This window comes from Natrix helvetica, assembly GCF_964273705.1.
Source record: "Natrix helvetica genome assembly, chromosome: 6".
NCBI classification, from domain to species: domain Eukaryota; kingdom Metazoa; phylum Chordata; class Lepidosauria; order Squamata; family Natricidae; genus Natrix; species Natrix helvetica.
The window spans coordinates 18,303,765-18,326,497 of record NC_138553.1 but is presented as its reverse complement, the minus strand read 5'-3'; the positions used below and the strand labels follow the sequence as shown (position 1 = coordinate 18,326,497).

The 22,733-nt window shown below is 39.9% G+C and overlaps 1 protein-coding gene across 1 annotated transcript in view; it reads left to right on the top strand.

Moving 5' to 3' along the window:
- Positions 1–16,327, top strand: part of SLC13A4 (solute carrier family 13 member 4) — a gene marked incomplete at its 5' end in the record, with an annotated part of 43,835 nt that extends 27,508 nt beyond the window's left edge. Inside the window, 10 exons of the mRNA XM_081958702.1 lie at positions 799–876; positions 2,845–3,035; positions 5,069–5,188; positions 7,394–7,495; positions 8,604–8,705; positions 12,315–12,412; positions 13,699–13,829; positions 14,603–14,764; positions 15,366–15,503; positions 16,121–16,327. Of these exons, the coding sequence (XP_081814828.1) occupies positions 799–876; positions 2,845–3,035; positions 5,069–5,188; positions 7,394–7,495; positions 8,604–8,705; positions 12,315–12,412; positions 13,699–13,829; positions 14,603–14,764; positions 15,366–15,503; positions 16,121–16,261 (1,263 nt within the window). The 3' untranslated portion in view covers positions 16,262–16,327. The remainder of the gene's footprint in view (positions 1–798; positions 877–2,844; positions 3,036–5,068; positions 5,189–7,393; positions 7,496–8,603; positions 8,706–12,314; positions 12,413–13,698; positions 13,830–14,602; positions 14,765–15,365; positions 15,504–16,120) is intronic.
- Positions 16,328–22,733: the final 6,406 nt, after the last annotated feature.

Genomic DNA, 22,733 nt, shown 5'->3' with positions numbered 1-22,733 from the left:
GCTGGATGTGCCATGCGCTGACCATGCCCACGCCCAGTTTAGCAAGGGGGGAAAAGTTGTGATACATCAAGTGACAATGCCATGATGATGCAAATTTGACACCCCTGTCCTAAACTCATCATTTTTGCTGGAACAACAGATAGAAGCTGTGGTTAACTTTGGCTGGTGTAACAATTACAAGCCTGCCTGAATTGTGAAGTCCTCATAGAAGTGATTCTCATCACTTCACATCGAGACAAGTCCATCTCATTCTACATGGGGCTGTCTTTGAAGGTCACCTGTAAGCTTCAGTTGTCTAGATTAGTCACCTGCTAATCAGTGACAGTAGATTTAACACCAGTATATGATCACTGCACTGGCTGCCAATTTCAGTTCATGTGGCTTGACTCCCAGATATTTATAAAACCACCTCCCCCCTCCCCCCCCCCCCAATAAACAAGACCAGGCTTATTCTGATTTCATAGGGAATTTCTTCTTCTTTGCAAAATATTTTTGGAATCAAAATCTTTCTTACTAAAATGGGAATCGATAGGAAAAAGGAATCCCCCTCATGGATACTATTAATGCAATCTCCGTTCTAAATTTTATTACTCAGAATAAAGTGACAAAGGGTAACCGTCATGATGCACTTGCTGATTTTCCAGGAAAATACCTTCTTTAGATTAAAACTTACTCATAGTAGATTAGGCAGTTGTTGCCAAACAATTCAACTTGTGGAAATAGGATTTTGTGGGGTGGGGGAGTGATTGGAGAAGATAAAAAGTGATGTTTTCTAATAAAATATTTCTGTTCCCTCAGAATATGAATGGGGTACACATGATAGCCAACACAATTGGATCAATGAATTCCAGAACCAATGGGCAACATCTACCCCAGGTGAGAACATTATTTTGTGCGGAGACAAACATTAAGTCCAGGTTCCTTTACTCTTCACCCAATAAGATTTAGTTTCAGAAATTAGCTAGTCACACCGTAGCTTATTTTTGGTATACTATGGCCCCAGTTAGCTAAAAATGTAATTAAACTTGGACTGCTCCAGGAAAAGGATCAGATTCAACCATGCTGCAATTTCATGGTTAACCACAATAATTTCCTATGCATGGTAAGGCAATCATCTCCAGATGTTAATTCTTATAGCAAAGTAGATTTCTTGTTTCACTGCAGTTGACTACTGTGCTGTCTGTTGACTAGGCAGTGTAGCTCTAGATTAACTGTTTTATAAGAAGAAAATGGAGCAAGAAACTCAGTGGCTTGAAGAAGAAATAGACTTACTGAAGATAAACACGTTTTTTAAAGTTTCTAATTGGAGTGATATTCAATGAGCCGTTAGCCAGTTTGCAAGGCCAGAACAAGATATAGTTTCAGCTTTCAACTTTGTATTTAAAGATTATCTTCATAAAGAAGGGGAAAAAATCAACCCTTTTCTTTTGCAGAACAACTGCAATCATATATATATGTGTGTGTGTATATATATATGTGTGTGTATATATATATGTGTGTGTGTGTATGTATATATATATATATATATATATATATATATATATATATATATATATATATATATATATATATATATATCATGTTTCCTCGAAAATAAGACAGGGTCTTATTTTCTTTTGAACCCCGAAATAAGTGCTTGGCCTTATTTTGGGGGAGATCTTATTATTTTCGGGGTGCAGGAGGCAGTGAGCATGGTCACCTCATGGCTGCAATATTTTCAGGGAGGGCTTATTTTAGGGCATGCGCTCAAAAGCCTGATTCTGCTTATTATCCGGGGAGGTCTTATTTTGGGGGAAACAGGGTATTCATCTCTTCTGTCTCTCTGTTAGAGAAGTTGCTTGTCTCTCTTTTAAATATGTAATAAATAACACAAAAATATACAAAGAAAGAAACGGCACTCACTGAGTTTTAAAAAATCAACTTGAACAACGAAAGAGCATAAACATTAAAAGTTCAAACAGGACACATTGAAGTAGTAAATACAAGTGAAGACAATTGACAGGTTATATAGGATATTCAATTTCCTGCTCATGGGTAGAATCCATGTATGTATCGGTGTGGCCTTCCAGATATTGATGAACTACAATTCCCAGCATCTCTCTCAATTGATCATGCTCTGATGAACTTTTGGTTTAAATTTATAGTTTACCAATACTTAGTGGGCTACAAATTCCACATTCTTCTTTGAAGAAATGTTCAAATGGATTCCAATAAGAGAATCAATGAGTACTGTAGTTGCTAAGGTTTCTTGAGAGGGGACAGTTTTGGAAACCAGACTGGAAGACAGATTTGTGGTGGTGAATTGCCCCTGCAGAGAGTTGGCTGGGGTTAGGTGTCCCGTGACAAGGTGATTGCAGTCAGATGGTGTAGAAGATGTGATGGCAGTGAGTTGTCCCATTCTGAAGTCTGAGTACAAGACGCACCTTTCTCCCTCAAAAAAGAGGGTGAAAATCTGGGTGCGTCTCATACACTGAATACAGCATTTCTGGCTTCCCAAATCCCTGCCCCCTTCGCCAAAATGGCTGTGCATAGCCTTTAGGAGGCTTCCAGAGTGCTCCTGGGGGCTGGGGAGGGCAGTTGTGTGATTTCAGTTTGAAGGTTTTTCCTGATAATTTGTTCCAACTCAGCCTTCAGCAAATTTGCAGGAGCTTCAGCTGTCAGAATATTAAGACAGCAAGAGTAACATTTCCAGGCTGAGCAGGAATTCTGAGAAGTGCATTCTCAACATTTCTTCACGACCCTGGGTTGGAGAATGTTGGTCTAGAAGAATGAAGATTGACTCCCATGTTTGTTTAAAGCAAACACATGGACAAACACAAATGATGTGCTTTCCCCCCCTCCCAGGCTCAAATACTTGTTTTGCCATCCCAACCTCAAAATTTGGACCAAGATAGCAAACACCAATATCCGTCCAAGCATGATCATATGATCTGCAAATGCCTCTCACTGAGCATTTCCTATGCAGCAACTATCGGTGGACTCACAACCATCATCGGCACTTCCACCAACCTCATCTTCCTAGAATATTTCAACAAGTAAGTATTAATAAACTCTGGCTGAAACTGATGTGAAAACATGTGTGTTTATCCTGACCCCTGAAAACTAAGGAAGCAGGCGGGCATGATGTTCTTTCCACCATGGCTAAAGAGATTTCATTCCCATAATGATCTGGAAACTATTGCTAAAAGAAGAATTGTTTAGTCTCAAGAAGGGAAAATTGAAGAGCATATATTCACACTTGAAAGAATCATCATCATAATTTAATGGCCCCCATAACGACCCCTTGCAGGGTGGAGTCTGGGCAACTGAATGGAGCCAGAGTGTTTTAATGGCTGGATGCCCTTCCTGTCACCAATGCGGAATTTTGTTCAGCAGATATATTCTCATTGTGCCCAGAGAGAGAAATATCTGCCTCTACCTAGGATCGAACTCACAGCCTCCTGATTGTGAGGCAAGAGCTCCATCTCTAGGCCACTGCACCACTCCATTCACACTTGAAAAAAGGCTGCATAGAAATGTCTGTGATTGGTTTTTTTTTCCTTAGTGCGTATTATCCTAAAGTACAGGAGACAAAACAATAGCTATAAGTTACAAAATGGCATATGCCATCTGAACGATAGGGAAAACATCCTAAAGATAACAGCCTGGAAGTGGAACCAATGATAAGAGAATTGGCAAGCTCTATGTGGCTGGATATGTTCAGAGAGAGATAAGACAGTCGCTGACTGCCAATGCTTTAATCTGGAGTCTTGCATTGAGCAAAAAGTTGGATTCCATACAATCGCTTCCAATTCTTTTCTGCAAATGGTGAGAAGGTACCAAACGAAGCTCATCTACATAGAAAAGTTCACATCAAAGACCATGAGTTTGATGGAAGATTAGAAAGCACTTGAGGAGTCAAGAAACCTGTGAACCAAAGATTTGGGTTCTCTTCCTAGTGTAAGGTCTGTGGCTGGTTTTCAATCTTTTACACCGAAAAATGGGGTAGGGCAGCGATGGCAAACCTTTTTTGGCTCGCGTGCCAGAAGTGGGGGGAGCGCAGGGGGGTCGTGTGTGGGCGTGCCGCACCCATAATGCAATGCACGACCCCCCAATGCACATGTGCGCACAACAGGCACGAACCCCCCCCCTCATTTTTTGCATTTTTTTTTGCCCTCCCCAGGCTCCAGAGGCTTTATAGGAGCCTGGGGAGGGCGAAAAGGGCCTCCCCCACCATCCCGGAGGCCCTCCGGAGGCTTCAGGGACCATCCGGAGGCTTCCCTGAAGCCTTCAGAGCGTTTAAAACGACCCTCCGAGCAAACCGGAAGTCACTTCCGGTTTGCTCGGAGGGTCATTTTAAGCGTTCCGAAGGCTTCAGGGAAGCCTCCGGATGGTCCCTGAAGCCTCCGGAGGGCCTCCAGGGGGGGAGGCTCTTTTCGCCCTCCCCAGGCTCCTATAAAGCCTCTGGAGCCTGGGGAGGGCGAAAAAATGGCTTTTAAAAACGGTGAACTCAGCTGGCCAGCGCGCATGCCCTGACAAATGGCTCCGCGTGCCACCTGTGGCACGCGTGCCATAGGTTCGCCATCACTGGGGTAGGGGAAAGATATGCTTCTCCTAAAGCTAGTAGATATTATATTTCATAAACATTCCATCAGTATCACAATATTTATTCTATTCAAATAAGATTTATCTGGAATGGGTAACTTTCAAACACATTTGGTTGGAAAGATGTAGCAGACACTCTGGATAGGTGCAGTCTTGCAACCCTGCAGGACTTCATCAAAAATTCTCCCATGGTAGCTAAGAGGATGATTACATCAGAGGGAAGGTATTTCCTGGTGTTTTCATACTTAGTTGCTAATCTGACTGCTAAGATTTTTTTTTCCTTTTCAATGAATTCAACCTTTTTCTTTCTTGTCTTCCCCCCCCCCCCCCTCCGGTTTGATCTTCCCTTGGATTGATGAAACAAGTTTAAAATAATGTAACTCTAAAACCGTACATTCTTCCACACTAAGAGTGGTGGTGAATTGGTGATGCTGAAGCAAGCTTTAAATAAATTGTGAACACATTTCTTTTGACTTGTTTACAGCCATTACCCAAATTCGGATGTAGTGAATTTTGGAACCTGGTTCTTATTCAGTTTACCTATCTCGCTCATTATGCTGGTGTTAACCTGGTTCTGGATGCATTGGCTTTTCCTTGGCTGCAAGTAAGTGAAACTGTGATGGAATATACTAGGCTGGATTCCCAGGCAGGAGAGGGAGAGGGCAGTCCAGAGGAATAAGAGACAACTAAGTCCAGATATTATGTGTAGCAGAAAGAGACAGCCCTTCCCTAATAGTTCCCAGAGTATATGGGAACAGCAGAAAATAAAGTGCTTACCCTGGCAAGATTCTGTCTACAGGTATGGAAACAATAAATAATTTGGCTTGGAAGAATCACCACGTTATTCTTGGTTTTTGGGTCCAACAGAAACCTGCCCTATCTATCGACATTCCCAATCTATAGTAAGAGCAGAAGTGGGCTGCTCTGGTAGTTTCGACCCGCCCTGGAGCTATCCCGTCCTATATAATCGTTGTTTTTTCACTGCCTGCATGCTCACATTTTTGGTTCTGAGCGAACCGGTTGTTACAGAACGTGATGCCCATCTCTGAGTAAGAGCACTAAATCATGCTGGTATTACACCAAAAATGTCCCAGTGTTCACTATGGAATATCAAAGCTATGAAATGGAGGCCAAGGACTAGCATCAGCAAGTAACAAACAATATATTTACAGTTACAGTTACAAGAACTGGGCTGCAAACATCCAGATAACCAGTAGATCAGGGCACAGAATATAGAAACAATTTAGTGGCTGGGATTTGTGTAGCCCAGTTCCGGTAACCTGAATGATTCTTGTATTCTTCTGTTTCTAATAGCAGGTTTTGCTTTCAACGGTTTTAGATTTTGTATCATTTGTTTTAGTTAATCTTTTTAAAAGGAGCCTGTTTTGCAACCCTGAGGATTATTATAAAGAAAGAAATTGTTTTCATGCCACTACACAAATAGCTGGAAGCTGGCAATGACCTCAAGCTGCCATTGGCCTTATCTGGAAGGGCTCCAATCAATCTCTTGAGACATTTTGTTTCCTAATAAAAATAAGATATAGTAAATCAGAAATAATATATACTCTTGCAACAGGTCTGAACATGATTTTTGCACAATTAACAGTTACATTATGTTGGCACTGCCAACTTCAAATGTTTTTTTTTAATTACAAAATGTACATTTTGGGGTTTATTAATCTGTAATTCTGTTTACTGCAATGTATTCAAGAATGTATTATATTGAAAATGGGACATAGCAATAATCCAAAAGTTGGAGTTTTAAAGAAGCCTAAAGCTATCTTGTCTGTTCCAAGTAATGGGAAAAATATGGCAGTAGGAAGCCAGAAGCTGAAAAGGAGGGGATAAGATGGCCCAAAGAACAGAAGTTAAGCAAAAACCCAATTCTTATTAAAGGAGAGTATCCCAAGTCAATAGAATTTCCTTTCCCGTGCTTCAGAAGTTTTGAGAATTGGATCATTAGAGCTGTAAGTGCCATTGCTCATATCTTTTGATATGATGTAAAATGCAAACTCAAAGCAAAAACAATTGGAAAGCAAAGTAAAATTTTGAAACCACTTCAGTTAAATCAGAATGTTTAATCTTGCATCAAAAAAGCTTGATCGGATACAAGTTCAAACTGAGATGCAAATCATAGTTTCGTTTTGACCTTCACACTTCGGTGAAATTGAAATAGACTTAAAATATGTATACATTGTTTACTTGTGCTGATGGTAGGTAATGTGGGTCAGACCAGTGGTGAAATTCATTTTTTAAATTACCAATTCTGTAGGTGTGGTTTGGTGGGTGTGGCAGGGGAAGGATACTGCAGCATCTCCATTCCCTCCCCACTCTGGGGCCAGCCAGAGGTGGTATTTGCCGGTTCTCTGAACTACTCAAAATTTCCATTAACCAGTTCTCCAGAACTTGTCAGAAGCTTCTGAATTGCACCCCTGGGTGCAAATGCTGGCTTATATGTTGACTTATATACTCCTGTGATCTGATTCAGAAAAAAACTCTTCTTGTGTTGTTGTGCTTAGAAACACCAATTCCAAAATGAATTATGGTATGAATCTATTTCATTTCAGGAAAAAATCCACAAACGATTTTAAGTACTTTATGAACTAAATGTACACAGAAGGACCTCCTTCTGTTCCTTTTTATAAGTACTGAGGAACAAACCCAGTTGGTAAACTGAATACTTTTTTCTGGCATTAATTCAACTCTCCCCGGGGTGTGGATGTCAAAGCCAATATAGATTTGCTGCAAATCTTGCTGGAGTTCCATACTCTAACTGCATTCTCTTTTCCCATCTCCTATTTATTTTCAGTTTCAGAGAAACTTGCTCAATAAGCAAGAAGAAGAAGACCAAGAGGGAAGAAATGTCTGAGAAGAGAATCCAAGAAGAATACGAGAAGCTGGGAGGTATTAGGTAAGAAAAATAGTACCCATTCCACTTCTAGACATTATGAAACCCTTACATCAACTCATAAAGTTGCCATGGTGAGAAAAGTAGGGAAGCGCATTCCAGGCATACCTTTGGCTAGAGTCATATCTCAGATTACTACAGCAGGCTTGTGAGGGGTGCACCTAGTTGGAGAATGTGATTTATGACACAAACTGAGGGGAGGGAAGGAACAGGGATGAAGTTCAACTATAATTGAAATGAGGCTTAGATCTGACTGCAATAGGTATTGCCGAAACGGTGCTCCTAATAAATGACTGGTTTTCTTTTGAAACTTGGCTCGAGGCTCATGAATCAATTAGGGCATCTTTTGGAAACCTGACACCTTATTCCTTTGGAAAGTAGCTTTCTTGCTATTGAAAATAATTACCTCACTTTATGTTCATAGTCCACATGCAAGTTTATTTGTAACAGGTTTCTTGCACTGAGTGATAGTAGCTGAGAATTATCATAGCCAGTAGTAGAATTAAGTAATTGTAAATTATAAGTTTAATTGGCTTACAAATGATCACCTTTAAACAGCAATATAAGCAGTTTACTTTGCAAGTAAAGCTGATATGTCTGCCTAAAATCTTGCCATTGAGCCCGCTACACCATTCCTGCAATCTGTATTAATTTAATTTAATTTAATTTAATTTAAATGTGTTCAAATTAGGCACCACCCAACTCTGAACCATTTCTGGACAGTGTGCAACAAAACCAAACAGAATCAAAAGTACAATACAGTAATTCTAAAGGGAATGAGAATGAAGTAAAAAAACAAGTATAAAACAAGAACAGCGTAATACACTTACGGTATTACACTGAACCAATCTGTCACTTTCCAGACATATTAGAACTTCTATGATTTCCACACATGGATGGAAGTTCCATCTACTGCTGTTTCAGTACTTTTGGAAGTGCCAGATTGAGAAATTATCTATCCGTCGACCAAGATCTGAGAAACAGCATAGATGAAGTCAACATGCAGGAACTACCTTCTACATTCTGAATGGAACTAATCAACGAAGTATTGGGTTGTGGGATTCTATCTTAAACGCTTCTTTTAAAATATACATATATATTTCCTTTCTAGCTACCCTGAGATGATGACTGCATTCTTCTTCATCTTGATGGCTTTGCTCTGGTTTACAAGAGAGCCTGGATTTGTTCCAGGCTGGTCTTCCTTCTTTGGACAGTAAGTATCTACAGTACTTAGAAGCACAAGGTCAAGCTTCCTGACCAAAACTCAACTGTAAATCAGAGAACTCATTATATAATGGCTTAGTTGGACCGTTAGCTAGACTTAAAAGAAGATTCTTAGCTAGATTAAACCAGTATCTGACTGTCCCTACCAGACGTGGTATTCAGCAGATTCTGACCAGTTCTGGAGAACAGGTAGTGGAAATTTTGAGTAGTTTGGAGAACTGGTAAATACCACCTCTGACTGGCCCCGCTGACATCTATTCTCTGCCTCCCGAGTCCCAGCTGATCGGGAGGGAATGGGGATTTTGCAGTATCCTTCCCCTGCCATGCCTACTAAGCCACGCCCACCAACCATGCCATACCTACCAAGTCACGTCCACAGAACCGATAGTAAACATTTTTGAATCCCACCACTGCAATAATGGTACAAGCACATTTTACAGTATCCCTCCCCTGGAGTGGGGTGGAAATGCAAATTTTGCAATAACCTTCCCATGGAGTGGGGAGAGAACGGAGGTTTTACAATAGCCTTCCCCTGCCACACCCACCAAGCGATGCCCACCAAGCCACACCTTGCCCACCAAACCACAGCCACAGAACCGGTAATAAAAAAATTTAAATTCCACCACTGGTCCCTACCATAATGGAGTTTTTGTTTTCAAAATTTAATCAGTTTAAATCAATTTAAATATAACCAATTTAATTATCCTATAATTGCAGCCCATTTTTTTGTCCTTCACTGCCAAACAGCAGGGTACACAATGTTATACAAAGCATAACAAATGAATATGAATGGATGTGGGATGGGTGGGTGTTGGGGGGGGGGTCTGTTTTAATCAGTCTTGACTCCTGGCATTTGCCTGTAATGTTCTTGTCAAGTGGATCCAGAAATGGCTTTGCCATTGACTCCTTCTTAGGGCTGAAATGAAGTGGTCTTACCCATGGCAACCAAATTGGCTCTCTATAAATATGAAATGGTAAGCCAAAAATTAAATATGTTAAGGCACCAGGATGGAAACCAGAAGTCTGTGATTTCTAGTTCTATTTTAGGCATGAAAGCGGGCCAGTCACTCTCTCTCTCAGCACACCCCCACCTTAGCAGGTTATTGCTGAGGGGAAAAAAAAGGAGAAAATGACTGTTAGGTATGTTTGCTGACGTGAATTCACCTAAATATAAAAATAAAGGTAACTTCATGTTGCTAACCAACATAAATGTATGTAGCAATCTTTACGCATCCATACATAAATAGATTAAATGACATTGGGTCACCATACATTTTTGTCTTACTTCTTGCTCAGTGCTGAATCATCCTATTTATTCTCATGTTTCATTTCCACCATATGTTTCATTTCCACCATATACTACAACTTTAATTGTATTCATCAACTATCTTCAATTCTGTATTTATACGAAATGACATAACTGAGGCCTATTTAGAATAGAATTTGAATAACAGAGTTGGAAGGGACCTTGGAGGTCTTCTAGTCCAACCCCCTGCTCAGGCAGGAAACCCTACACCACTTCAGACAAATGGATATCCAACATCTTCTTAAAAACTTCCAGTGTTGGAGCATTCACAACTTCTGGAGGCAAGTTGTTCCACTGATTAGTTGTTCTAGCTGTCAGGAAATTTCTCCTTATTTATCATGTATTTTCTCCAAAACAGCACATAGCCAGTAACTTTCTCATATTTATATATTTTTCAGTGTACTACTGACAAGCAAAAACCTTATCTTTCCAGTCCTGTTGGACTAAAGCTATCATTCACATCATTTCACATATCATATCACATCATTTCATATGCTAGCAAAATAATTTTTAGGATCATCCATCACAGAGTAGAGCGTGGAAAGGATGATTCCAGATGTTTGATAACCTCTCTTTCTTTTCACATTCTGTACGTGTCCTTCTGTGTGTTTAGATTTTCAAAGTTTTTTTTCCCTGTAACTGGAATAATGTCTTCTACTGTTTTTCATTTCTTTCCTTATTAAAACATTTTTAAGTCTACGTTTTTTTAGGAATTCTAGGTTTGAAATCTTTTTTCTTGTTTAACTTATCCTGACATAGTAGTTGTGAACCATGTAGAATAATAAACTTAGAGCAATCCTATTCATCCTTGCTCTGAGGTGTGCGTGAGGATGTGTGCATGATGGCGTGTTTAAATTCAGATTCAGAACTCCTCCATTACAAGATCACATAACAATAAAATAAACAGTAATTATAATCCCAAATATTTCTGATGCTCCCATTTCTCAGCTGAATTTCTCCTGTAAGGTTAACATAGGTAACCTTTAGTGACCATTCACAGTTACAACCACTGGAAAAAAAATAACTCATGACCATTTTTCACACTTATGACCGTTGCAGCATCCCCATGGTTACGTAAATTAAAATTTGGGAATTGATTCATATTTATGATGGTTGCCGTGTCCCGAGAAATTTAATCACCTTTTGTGACTTTCTCACAAGCAAAGTCAATGGGGAAGCCAGATTCAATTAACAATCATGTTATTAACTTAGCACACTGCAGTGATAAACTTGACAGCTGTGGCAAGAAAGGTCGTAAAATGGGGTAAAATTCACCTAACAATTGTGTCACTTACCAACAAAAATGTTGGGATCAATTGTGGTCGTACATCAAGGACCAGCTGTACTGTTATAAACCTTGGATCTTCTTGTTCATTTCTCCTCTTTTTGAATGAGAAAATCAACAGCAGCACAAATTAGGAATTTCCTGGAAGAATCATACTAAGCTGAATGTGTCTTCCACCAGATTTTGAGGGTAATTAAATGACAATCTCTAAAGGTAAAGGTTCCCCTTGCACATATGTGCTAGTCGTTCCTGATTCTAGGGGGCGATGCTCATTTCCCTTTCAAAGCCCAAGAGGCAGTGCTGTGCGAAGACGTCTCTGTGGTCATGTGGTCAGCATCACTAAATGCCGAAGGTGCACGGAATGCTATTACCTTCCCACCAAAGGTCCCTATTTTTCTACTTGCATTTTTACATGCTTTCGAACTGCTAGGTTGGCAGAAGCTGGGACAAGTAACGGGAGCTCACTCGGTTACGTGGCGCTAGGGATTCGAACCGCCGAACTGCTGACCTTCCTGATCGACAAGCTCAGCGTTTTAGCCACTGAGCCACCACGTCCCTTGATTACCATCTCTACTACTACATATTCTTTGAACATCTGTAGTCTGCTTCTGGAAGCCACCATCCACACTTTCTCATTGGTTGTGGAGGAAATAATACAGAACAATATCATAATTCCTCCACTTATCTGATCTGCTTTCTTGTTCCTTAAACAATTTCTGTACCATGCAAGATAAAATTGCGTGAGTATTACAGAATGTTCTTGCAAATCTTTGCACTCCGTGCTAAAACATAGCTTGACTCAGTTGTGGTACAATGAGGATCCAGGCATTATAGCATGGAATTGTGTGAAAACCAGGATGCCATGGCTTGTTTAACAAGCCATGATTCGTCAAATAAATGGTGTGTGCATGGAGCCAGTAAGGGAAAAGAGGACATGCATCAGAAAATGCATCTATCTGCTGATTACAGCCAGCATCTGTTATAAAACTGTTTCATGGTTTTCCTAGGAAAGGTTATCGGACAGATGCCACCGTCTCTGTTTTCCTTGGTTTTCTCCTCTTTTTGATTCCAGCAAAAAAGCCACGTTTTTGGAAAAAGACGAAAGGTATGAAGGCTTATATACGGAGCAATGTTTGACATTGTTTTATTTCAGTCGGTGTCAGTATCCAAAACTGACTTTGCATATTCACATCACAATTGTTGGTGACAATGATACTGTTACTTCCCAAATAGATAGTCTCCTTGGGGTAGATGTTTAGCGGGACAACAGACCAAATTAAAAATTTGCCACAGGCCAGGAATGACAGATATTCTGATTAATCTTAGCTTGTGAATGCCAAGGGTAAAAAGAAGGATGAGGAAACTGCAGCTTTCAGATAGCTACTTTAATTCTGACCTACTGCTCTATGACTTCAATAAATTGAATTGAATTGCCAGATATAAATATTAGCAGTCAGCTCCCCAAACATCATAGCCTTCTTTGACAGAAACCTCTTCTTTTTTCCTGTCCATTACTTTAGACTACATTTGTTTAACCTGATACCTTCCAGTTACATTGGTTTTAGAATAGAATAGAATAACAGAGTTGGAAGGAACCTTGGAGGTCTTCTAGTCCAACCCCCTGCCTAGGCAGGAAACCCTATACAATTTCAGACAAATGGTTGTCCAATCTCTTTAAAATTTCCAGTGTTGGAGCATTCACAACTTCTGGAGGCAACTTGTTCCACTGATTAATTGCACTAACTGTCAGGAAATTTCTCCTTAGCTCCAAGTTGCTTCTCTCCTTGATTAGTTTCCACCCATTGCTTCTTGTCCTGCCCTCAGGTGCTTTGGGGAATAGTTTGACTCCCTCTTTGTTGTGGCAGCCCCTGAGATATTGGAACACTGCTATCGTGTCTCCCCTAGTTCTTCTTTTCATTAAACTAAACATACCCAATTCCACCAACTGTACTTTATATGTTTTAGCCTCCAGTCCCCTAATCATCTTTGTTGCTCTTCTCTGCAGTCTTTCTAGAGTCTCAGCTTGTATTCATCTAATATGTCGGATAGGCGCCAGATTTTATCTTAGACATTACTGCTTTCCACATTCTGCTGAGAAAGTATTTCTTTGTACAACTCTGTAGAGATTCTCAGTCATCCAGGTCATTGTTGTCCCAAGGATACTTTTTCAGGAGGCAACTGGACTTTCTTCTTCTTTTTCTTTTGAAGACCAAGAAGCTTCTTTAGTTCTGATAGGATAAAAAGCAAAACATCTTCACAGAAAAAAACCCCAAGAAAATCCAGTTGCCTCCTGGAAAAAAAATCACCTTTGGGATATTTCTTCTTAGACCGTGCAGTTCCTACCTGCAAAAGAGTCTAGAAACAAAGCAAGTATATTTTATTTTGTCGTAGGCCATGTTAATAAGTCTATGGATGTTAACTCAGGAGAGTCCATAATCACCTGGAAGGACTTTGAGAAAACAATGCCATGGGAGATAGTAGTTTTGGTTGGAGGAGGTTATGCTTTAGCAGCTGGATGCAAGGTAAGATAATTAACTTCAGGATATTCACCCATTGTTATATCTATGTCAGTGTTTCTCAACCTTGGCAGCTTGAAGATGTGTGGACTTCAAGTCCCAGAATTCCCCAGCCAACCAGAATTCTGGGGGTTAAAGGCCACACGTCTTCAAGCTGCCAGGGTTAAGAAACACTGCTCTGTGTGATGAAGTACTACACTGCCTACAACTTTTAACTTTTTTATTTGATTTCTAAACCGCACCCTCTCCCAGAAGGGACTCCAATGCTGCCAGTGTTAGGGACGAATTAACACTTAGACTTATATACCACTTCATAGTGCTTTATAGCACTCTCTAAGTCGTTTACAAAGTCAGCATATTTCCCCCAGCAAACGTGGTCCTCATTTTACCATCCTCATTTTATCAGAAGGATGGAAGGCTGAATCAACCTTGAGCCAGTCAGGATCGAACTCCTTGCAATGGACAGAGTTAGCCTGCAATACTGCATACTCACCACTGTGCCACTATGGCTCTTCAGAAAAGGGATAAACAGATAGAGACATGCTTGATTCACTTCCTCATAAAGTCTTTCCCAGACTTCTTTTTAACAGAATCTCAAGGGAAGTCAATAAAGGAGAGTAGATCTGAGGGGAATTCACACATCGCATGAATAACTTAACTGCCAATATGTGGAAGCATTAAAACCAGTTTTTTATTCCTTCAGAATTGGGGGTTAAATGCTTGGAACAGCTACTGCAAGAACTACAATCTGTTTGTTTTTCCTTTTCTTTGCTCCTCAGACCTCTGGACTTTCAACATTGATTGGGAGGCAAATGTTGTCCCTGAGTAGCCTTCCATCCTGGGCAGTCAGTCTCCTGGCCTGCCTCCTGGTGTCTGTAGTAACGGAGTTTGTTAGCAATCCTGCAACCATAACAATCTTCCTCCCAATTCTATGTGGTATGGTGAGTACAGATTAGGATTTGTTAAAACAAGGTTAGGCACTCATTTAAGATAAGGGGCACATTTAGAGCTGGAGAGGGCAGTTTTCCTTTTTTACATGGACTAGTCACAAGATACATAGACATCAGAAAGTAATATCATTAGAACAGTGGTGGGTTGCCAATGCTTTTACCACCTGTTTGGGCACGCTCCCCTACGCACTCGCGTGCATGCGCAACATTTTTGCACATGCACAGAAATGTCCGGGCAGGTGGGCGGAGCCTCCCACCACCACTACTACCAGTTTGCCCGATCCGGGCCAAACCGGAAGCAACCTGCCTCTGCAATAGAGAATATTTGTAGTTCAGAGTTGAAATGAAAGGTCCTTGGTGCTCTCTGAGCTTAATTGTTATTTATTTGTTTGTTTGTTTGTTTATTGTTTGTTTGTTAGTTTATTTCTCCAATAACTTGCACTGTACCTCTATGGTTGAAAGAAAAATGTGAATCCAGATAACCTGTGCGTTAGTCTAATACTAAGCCATGGCCCTAGATGTAATAATATTGTTTTTCCAGTTTCATTATGCATATGACCAAAAGAATTAGTCTTCCTCGTTCTCTTTATAGTCCGAAAGCCTCCAAATCAACCCACTGTATACCCTGGTCCCTGTCACTATGTGCATCTCTTTTGCGGTAATGCTACCAGTGGGCAACCCTCCAAATGCCATTGTCTTCACTTATGGGCACTGTCAAATCAAAGATATGGTATGTACTAAGCACCCACAACTAAATCAAGTACAGTTCAAAAACAATGAAGCAGTTCAACCAATGCTGTGATGCAGTGATAATAGATTTACATTATTTGTAAGTGTACAAATTACATTTATGATAGCTTTGAAATTATGGTTTCCACCACCACTATTATTGTCACTACCATCCCCAACTCTCAACGAATGGTGTCAAAAATGCTATAAAGGCAAAAAATAGTTAAGGAAAAGTCTTGGTTAGAATTAAGGAAATCTCAGACAGAAAATATAGATTAGCGTTTCTCAACCTTGACAACTTTCAGAGTTTATGTGTCCATCCATCTTTAAAATGGCAAGGCTGAGAAAAGCTGACATAGATAGATTAGAGATAGAGCTAGGGTTATTTCAACCCAGTTAGTGCCTTGTTGGCTGTAGTTTGGCAAAGTGAACATGAGGACACATCTGGAAATAGAAGGAAATGATTTAATCCAATTAAGTACTGTAGCTGATCTAAAGGCACTCGGGATTTGGTCTATGAAAAAAAAATGTCAAAATCTATCTGGACCTGGTGTGTTTGAACTGTAAGCCCTTATTCAAATTGATACTCATTATTGTGCTTTTTCTTTTTATTTGCAGATCAAAGCTGGCTTTGGTGTTAATATCATTGGACTAGTGATTGTTACATTGGCCATAAATACTTGGGGAATTAAACTCTTCCAACTGGACATATTTCCTGATTGGGCCCAAGCCAGTAATAACATTACTGCCCCATCATAGACAACATTGGAAACAATTGCCAAATCCCAGAAAGTGGACAAACATGATTGTACGTATATATTAAACAAGGAGACTTGACTATATATTATACCAGGAGCAGGAATAAAATAAGATGTAACTTAATTGAAGTTATCCCAAATATTACATCTACCATCTAGCATTTTTATTTTCTACTGTTAACTGAATACTGAAACATGTCTTTTCCCCCCCCCATTTTCATGTATGTAACTCACGGTACTTTAGTGTCAATTTAAAGTTGAAGGGTTAACTTTGCAAATGTTTGTGCAGAAAGCTGTATATAGAAGCTACTTTATAAGGATTCTTATAAAGCAGTGATGGTGAACCTTTTAGGCACAGAGAGTGCAAACCAGAAGGCGCATGCACGCGCCAAAGCACCAGAATCCTGATGACTAGCTGGCATGCACACCTCAGAACCCCAATGACCAGCTGGCCGGTGCACATGAGTGCCTTGGAAACCTGATGACCAACTGGCCGGCATGTATGCCCACAGAGAGGGCTCTGTGTGCCACCTCTGGCACGCGTGCCATAGGTTCGCTATCATGGTTATAAAGCATCCTTAACATTCTTTTGGTAGTCTCAGTGGAAATGTGGGTTCTATTCATATTCATAGCATAAAGCCATCCTATACACACAGTCTCTTGAGTCTCTAAACTTTTCTTTTTAAATGTTTAAAGTGAATGTTCTACTGTTCAGTAAATGCTGCCTTGCTCATATTGCTTTTCCACCGTTTCCTCCCCCATCTCGCTCCCTTATTTATTTTCCTTTGCTAATTTTGATTAAGAACGCCAGTTTGGTGTAGTGGTTTAGGCCTCAGGATAGAAACCAGGAGACTGTGAGTTCTAGCCCTAACCCTAACCCTTACAATGCAAAGCCAACTGGGTGCCTTAGGTCATTTATTCCCGCTGAACCTTAGGAAACAAGCAATGTTGTTTCCAAACCATTGTTTCCAAAATCTGGCCAAGAAACTTGTTCAGGCAATTGCCAATAATCAAGACTGACTTGAAAGTGTTCGACATAACATCCTACTTGAAGAAAACATCACAAAAACTGCTGGATAGATGTCCTTTCTGTTTGATCAGGGTGTCAAATTCGATTTCATTGAGGGCCGCATCAGGGTTGTGTTTGACCTTGGGCGGCTGGGTGGCTGGGGCCCCTTGGGCATAGCCAGGGGGCATGGCCAGGATGGGTGTGTGTAGCCATCTTGATATCACTCATTGAGGATCCATTTTTGGCTGTGATGGCCTCTTGAAGCCCTCTGCTAGCAAAAACAGGCCCGGGAGGCTGAACATAAGTTCCCCAAGCTCCATTTTTGCTGGCAGAAGGCTGCAGGAGACCATCATGGCCGAAAACGGAGCCCTGCCCTCCCGAACTCCATTTTTGCTGGCAGAGGCACCGCAGGCCGGTCCTTCACTGTTTCCAGGGCAGCCCGTGGGCCAGATCTAAGCACTCTGTGGGCCGAATCCGGCCTGCGGGCCTTGAGTTTGACACCCCTGTGTTTGATGATGTGTTTTTGTATTGCACTATTATTATCAAACACAATTAAACATTTCATAAAATAGACTAACTCACTTTAATGATTTTTTTTTTCTCTTACTGAAAATATTTGCTTGGTTTCGACCTTTGCAATGATAAACCTGCTTCTGAAATGCAATTTGGGGGAGGGGGGAATAGGAATCTTTCCTGTGCTGAAATATGCCACTGACAAGTCTAAGAAGGATTTAAAAGCATCTGCATTTATGGTTAGCTGTAAATACAAGCACGTAAGCTCCTTAATCCTCATTTAGCTCTGAGAAATACCTCGAAGAGAAGGAGGCATTGTTAGCAATGGCCTCTGCTAAGAATCTTTTAATAACTTTCAGAGAACTCTTCATAAACACAGATGTCCTGCAGTTTTACTTTTCCGTGAAATTCTGCATACAGTTTAGCACAAGAACAGGGGAAAATTTTTCTCCAAAGCACCAGAGAGCAGGACAAGGAACAATGGTTGGAAACTAATCAAAGAGCGAAGCAACCTGGAATTAAGGAGAAACTTCCTAACAATGAGGACTATTCACTAGTGGAACAGCTTTCCTCCAGAAATTGTGGGCACTCCATCACTGGATGTTTTCAAGAAGAGTCTAGACAGTCACTGATTTGAAATAGCATAGGTTTTTCTGGTTGAGCAGGAGGCTGGACTAGGAGACCTCCAAGGTCCCTTCCAGCTCAGTCATTCTAAATCTAAATGATGCCCCAGGAAGAAACCTTTCAGGGTAACAAGATTTAAGGCAGATTTTTGGCTGCCTCCTGGAAATGTTTTTGCTGGAAGCATTGTTTTTACTTGCTGGAATTGCAGACTATGGATAAGATTCACACAAATATGCCAGTGTGACTTTGCTGAGTTCCGGAAGAATCAGGCATGTTCCCTTTGAAAGATCCTGTGACGGGACAGCTGGAATTCCTAAGATTTATTCTGCAACTATGTGCCTTCACAATAGACTTATTATTTTCATAATGCTTCTGTATTCTTATCCTATTAGAGATGATACATAACCTGCAATAATTATATCCCAATTGCCTTTGTTATTGTTTTTCCATGAAGAAAAGTAATAACCATCTTTTGTTCCTATTGCAAATGTTTCTGTTGCAGAAATTGCTTGTAATAAAGCAAAGTCTAAAAATGTTAATATTCTTGTGGTGCATAGAAATTGTAGTGGGGATGTCCAAACACGTTTTCCCTTTTCTCTCTCTTTTTTTGTCTGCTTGTTTTTGTAAGGTATCCACTCTTCCTATTAGGATCAGAATGGCAAAAGGTTTTTTTTTTCTCTAGGGATATGAGGGTTATCTGGTTACAACAGCTGTTGGCCCTCTGACTGATGGGTTTAATTTGGCTAGCTAAGCAAATGTCCTCTTACACTTCTAGGTGTTTCCACCAGGAGTAGGACAAGCTCCCTATACTCTGCTTTTATTTTGCACTATAAAGGTACAAAACTCATGTGAGAAGGCTTTGTCTGGACTAAAACATCCATTTTGCCCTTAAAAATAAATTTCCTCTCACCGTGAAAAAAAAGACAATTATTCATCCCTTTCTCTCTGGTGATGTTGTCATCATACAAATCTCCTGCAACCTTCAAGGGTGAAATCTACAACTATAAAAAGTATCCTGTCCCTCCCTCCCACAAAAAAAGTTGATTGCCAGTTGTGCTTTTCTGATAGAACCTTCAGTGTGGACTTCAGTGGCTTCTGCTGAACAATAGCCATTATTTATTATATTAATTAAATTTATACCAGTATCTTCCAGGTATAGAGCTGAGGGGCTCATTGCAACTCACGAAAATATATTTGAATCTTTTCTGCAATAGCTCCATTAGTATCTGTAATTGCTTCTCATGCAACTCCAACAACCTGACCATCTGCTACAATGTTTGGAATATTGGCCAAATATTGGTAAGATACACATTCAAATCCCCATCAGCCACGCATTTCTTTAGATGAATTGTGCAAGCCCCTACTTTTCAAGATCGTTTCTTAGAAGGATTTGGCTATTTGAAGGAAACGGAGGAACAGGCAAGTAATAAATCTGCATCACACATAACAGGACATGGCTAGATACAATCCAGGATCCATTCTTTCTTCAACTTGATGATGAGGTTCTTTCATTGTGTTCAAAGAGGACCTTGACATCTAATGGGTTGTGGGCTGTCCATGATGTGTCCGCAGGTGGCTGGTAAGGCCTATACAGGCACAGAATGTTCTGCCACATGTCTGGCAGACATGTGTGGGCACCATGGTTACAGCATTTGCAGCTCTGGCTTTGCGGAGTGCATGCTTCTCTTGTGCTGTGGTTCTTCTTCTGTCCATCCCCCCCCCCCCCCGCAGTGTGATTGCTTTCCTTGAGACAGCTCACCATAGAGGTGCTGTTTGGGGATGCGATGGTCTGGCATCCTTGCAACATGGCCTGCCCAGCGTGTCTGGGCTTTCATCAGCAGGGTGTGAACTAATGGCAGGCCTGCTCTGGAGAGGATTTGTGTGTCTGGCACATTCTTTCTTCAACTACAATCTTTCCAATGACAGCAGGTACAAGTAAATTTGTCAAACTTTGCCCATCCCTTACATCCTGGTTATGTATTTGATTTGCTTGATATAGGAAAGAACTTGAAAAAATCATGAGCAAACGACTCCCATCAAATCTAATTTAGGAATTAATCTAAAGTAGATGTATGTTGTTGGGCTGTAGAGTTTCCACAACATTCTCTAACATGAAAAGGCTGTTCGTTCTCTAATAATAAGAAATTAAAAGAAATAAAATGCTAATCTTACTGAAGACTTGAATGTAGGCAAAGAATATCACTAATGTCTTTTAACTGCAAACTTATATCCTACTAGCTGGATACCCGTGCTTCACGATGAAACTGTGTGATTGGGCAATGCAGGAGAAATCTGGTTTACTCCAGTTCAATCCATTGGCTCAGTGGTGGAAAGTGATTGAAACACCTAAGGGAATATCACTCCTGATGCCTTGAGTCCAGAAGCAGTTTCATCGGTGGAAGGTGTAGACATTTTGGTAGGGTACCAACATTTGGTACTGTAAGGAATCCCAGACCGCTCCTTGAGTGAAGAAGCGGAACATCTGCCAGTTTGAACTGAGGTAACAGAATGTGAGGCAACTGGCAGTTGGAACAGAGTTTCTTTCAGGTGGGGAGGGGGAATAGAATGTGTAACTCCTTAGCATCAGAGGGTGTGAATATAATACTGTATATGAAATACTAATGGTCTGATGGTCATTTCGAAAGAAGTGAAGCCAAGAGGAACATACGTGCCAAATTTCAAGTTTGTAGGCTTTACGGTTCTAGGGATTTCATGATGAGTGAGTGGTATTTGGCTTTTATATAGAGAGATTTAGAATTCCCTTGACTATATATAAAAATGGGTCAGGGCTGAGAAAAATAATATTACTGGTAACATTATTTGGCCTGTCCTTTATCCCAAAATGAGAACTAATCAGAATAACAATAGTTAAACAACAGCAACAAAACAACACTCCTGCTGCGTGATATGGAAACCAGTGGTGTGTCATTTTCAACACATGTTTTCAATATTGACTTGGTTAGTATTTCCTTTATTATGCATCATAAATTGAAATAATAAATAAATGATGCATAGACCCAGCCAATTTAACAAAATACAATTAAGCAGAATATAATTCAGTATATTGTATAAACCCAGCCATAATACACAGCGAAAGCTGTATTGCATATTACTTGGAAATAATAGAGAAGAAAAAAATAAATACTTTATGGTTATTAAAATAAGTGATTAGAAATAAATAAGTTTCATAATGGAAACAATTTGCAAATAAAAGAACAAAATAAAACTTCCCTGCATAATTAGGACACTTGATTTGATTATTGAAAAATTATATGGGTAGTTACCAGTTTAAATTTCCCAAATTAAAATTTGGTACACAAGTCTAGCAACAGATGCATACACAAATGACAATATTTCTATCCAAACGTATTAACTTTTATAAGAAAAAACTTTTTTTTCCTATTAAAAAGGACTATCAATTCATGCTATGGTATTTGACTGTTTTAAGGGGCTATGAATATAAAATTATTTTGATGTGATCAGCTGAGGTTCAACTACTTTGATAGCATGAATTGCCATTTTGACTTTTGTCCAGTGAGAATTCTGTTTTTCTAACGACATAGCAGTAATTTTAATATCAATCTGTGTTATTTGTTGCCTTCTCTTTCTTCCCCTTCCCTCAACATTCCTAAACGTATTTATCTTCTTGTATCACATGCCCGAAATTTGTGAGTTTTCTAATTCAAGACATTTACATCAAATGAACAATAAGGCTGCATATAGTCCAGAACAGCTGAATTCTTGTTCCTTAATTCTTACCGTCAAATTTATAATTCAAAGACACAAAAATGATGGTTTAAGAGGTATGACATTTACCAACTGTTACTCTAAGTTGAATCCCTTTATTTCACAAACTCCACATATATTTACATAGTTTGCATATGCTTATCCCTGGATGGACAGGTAGATCATCAGATGGATATAAAATATGCACCATGATTACTTCCCAGCATAAGACAATGACTTCTGTTTATTTACTCAACCTCACATGCTGTGTGAGGAATTCTGGAAGTTGAAATCCACATGTCTTAAAGATTGCTGAGGTTGAAAAACATTGATCTACTTCATCTTTTCTTATAATATAATCTGTGTACAATTCACGAAGTATACCAAAAGGTAACACACTAATTTGTTAAAATATTTCATGTACAACCCATACTTTTATTCTAAAACTCCTAGTATTCAAATCTGTTGTTATCTCTTCCGTAAGTTGCACAAGAAAACTGTCCTAGAAATAGTGTTGGCTAAGTAGAATTGAAAGAATGTAATTCAAAGAGAAACTGGCAACTCTCAGTGGAAGTGAATAACCAGATTTTATTTTGTACTG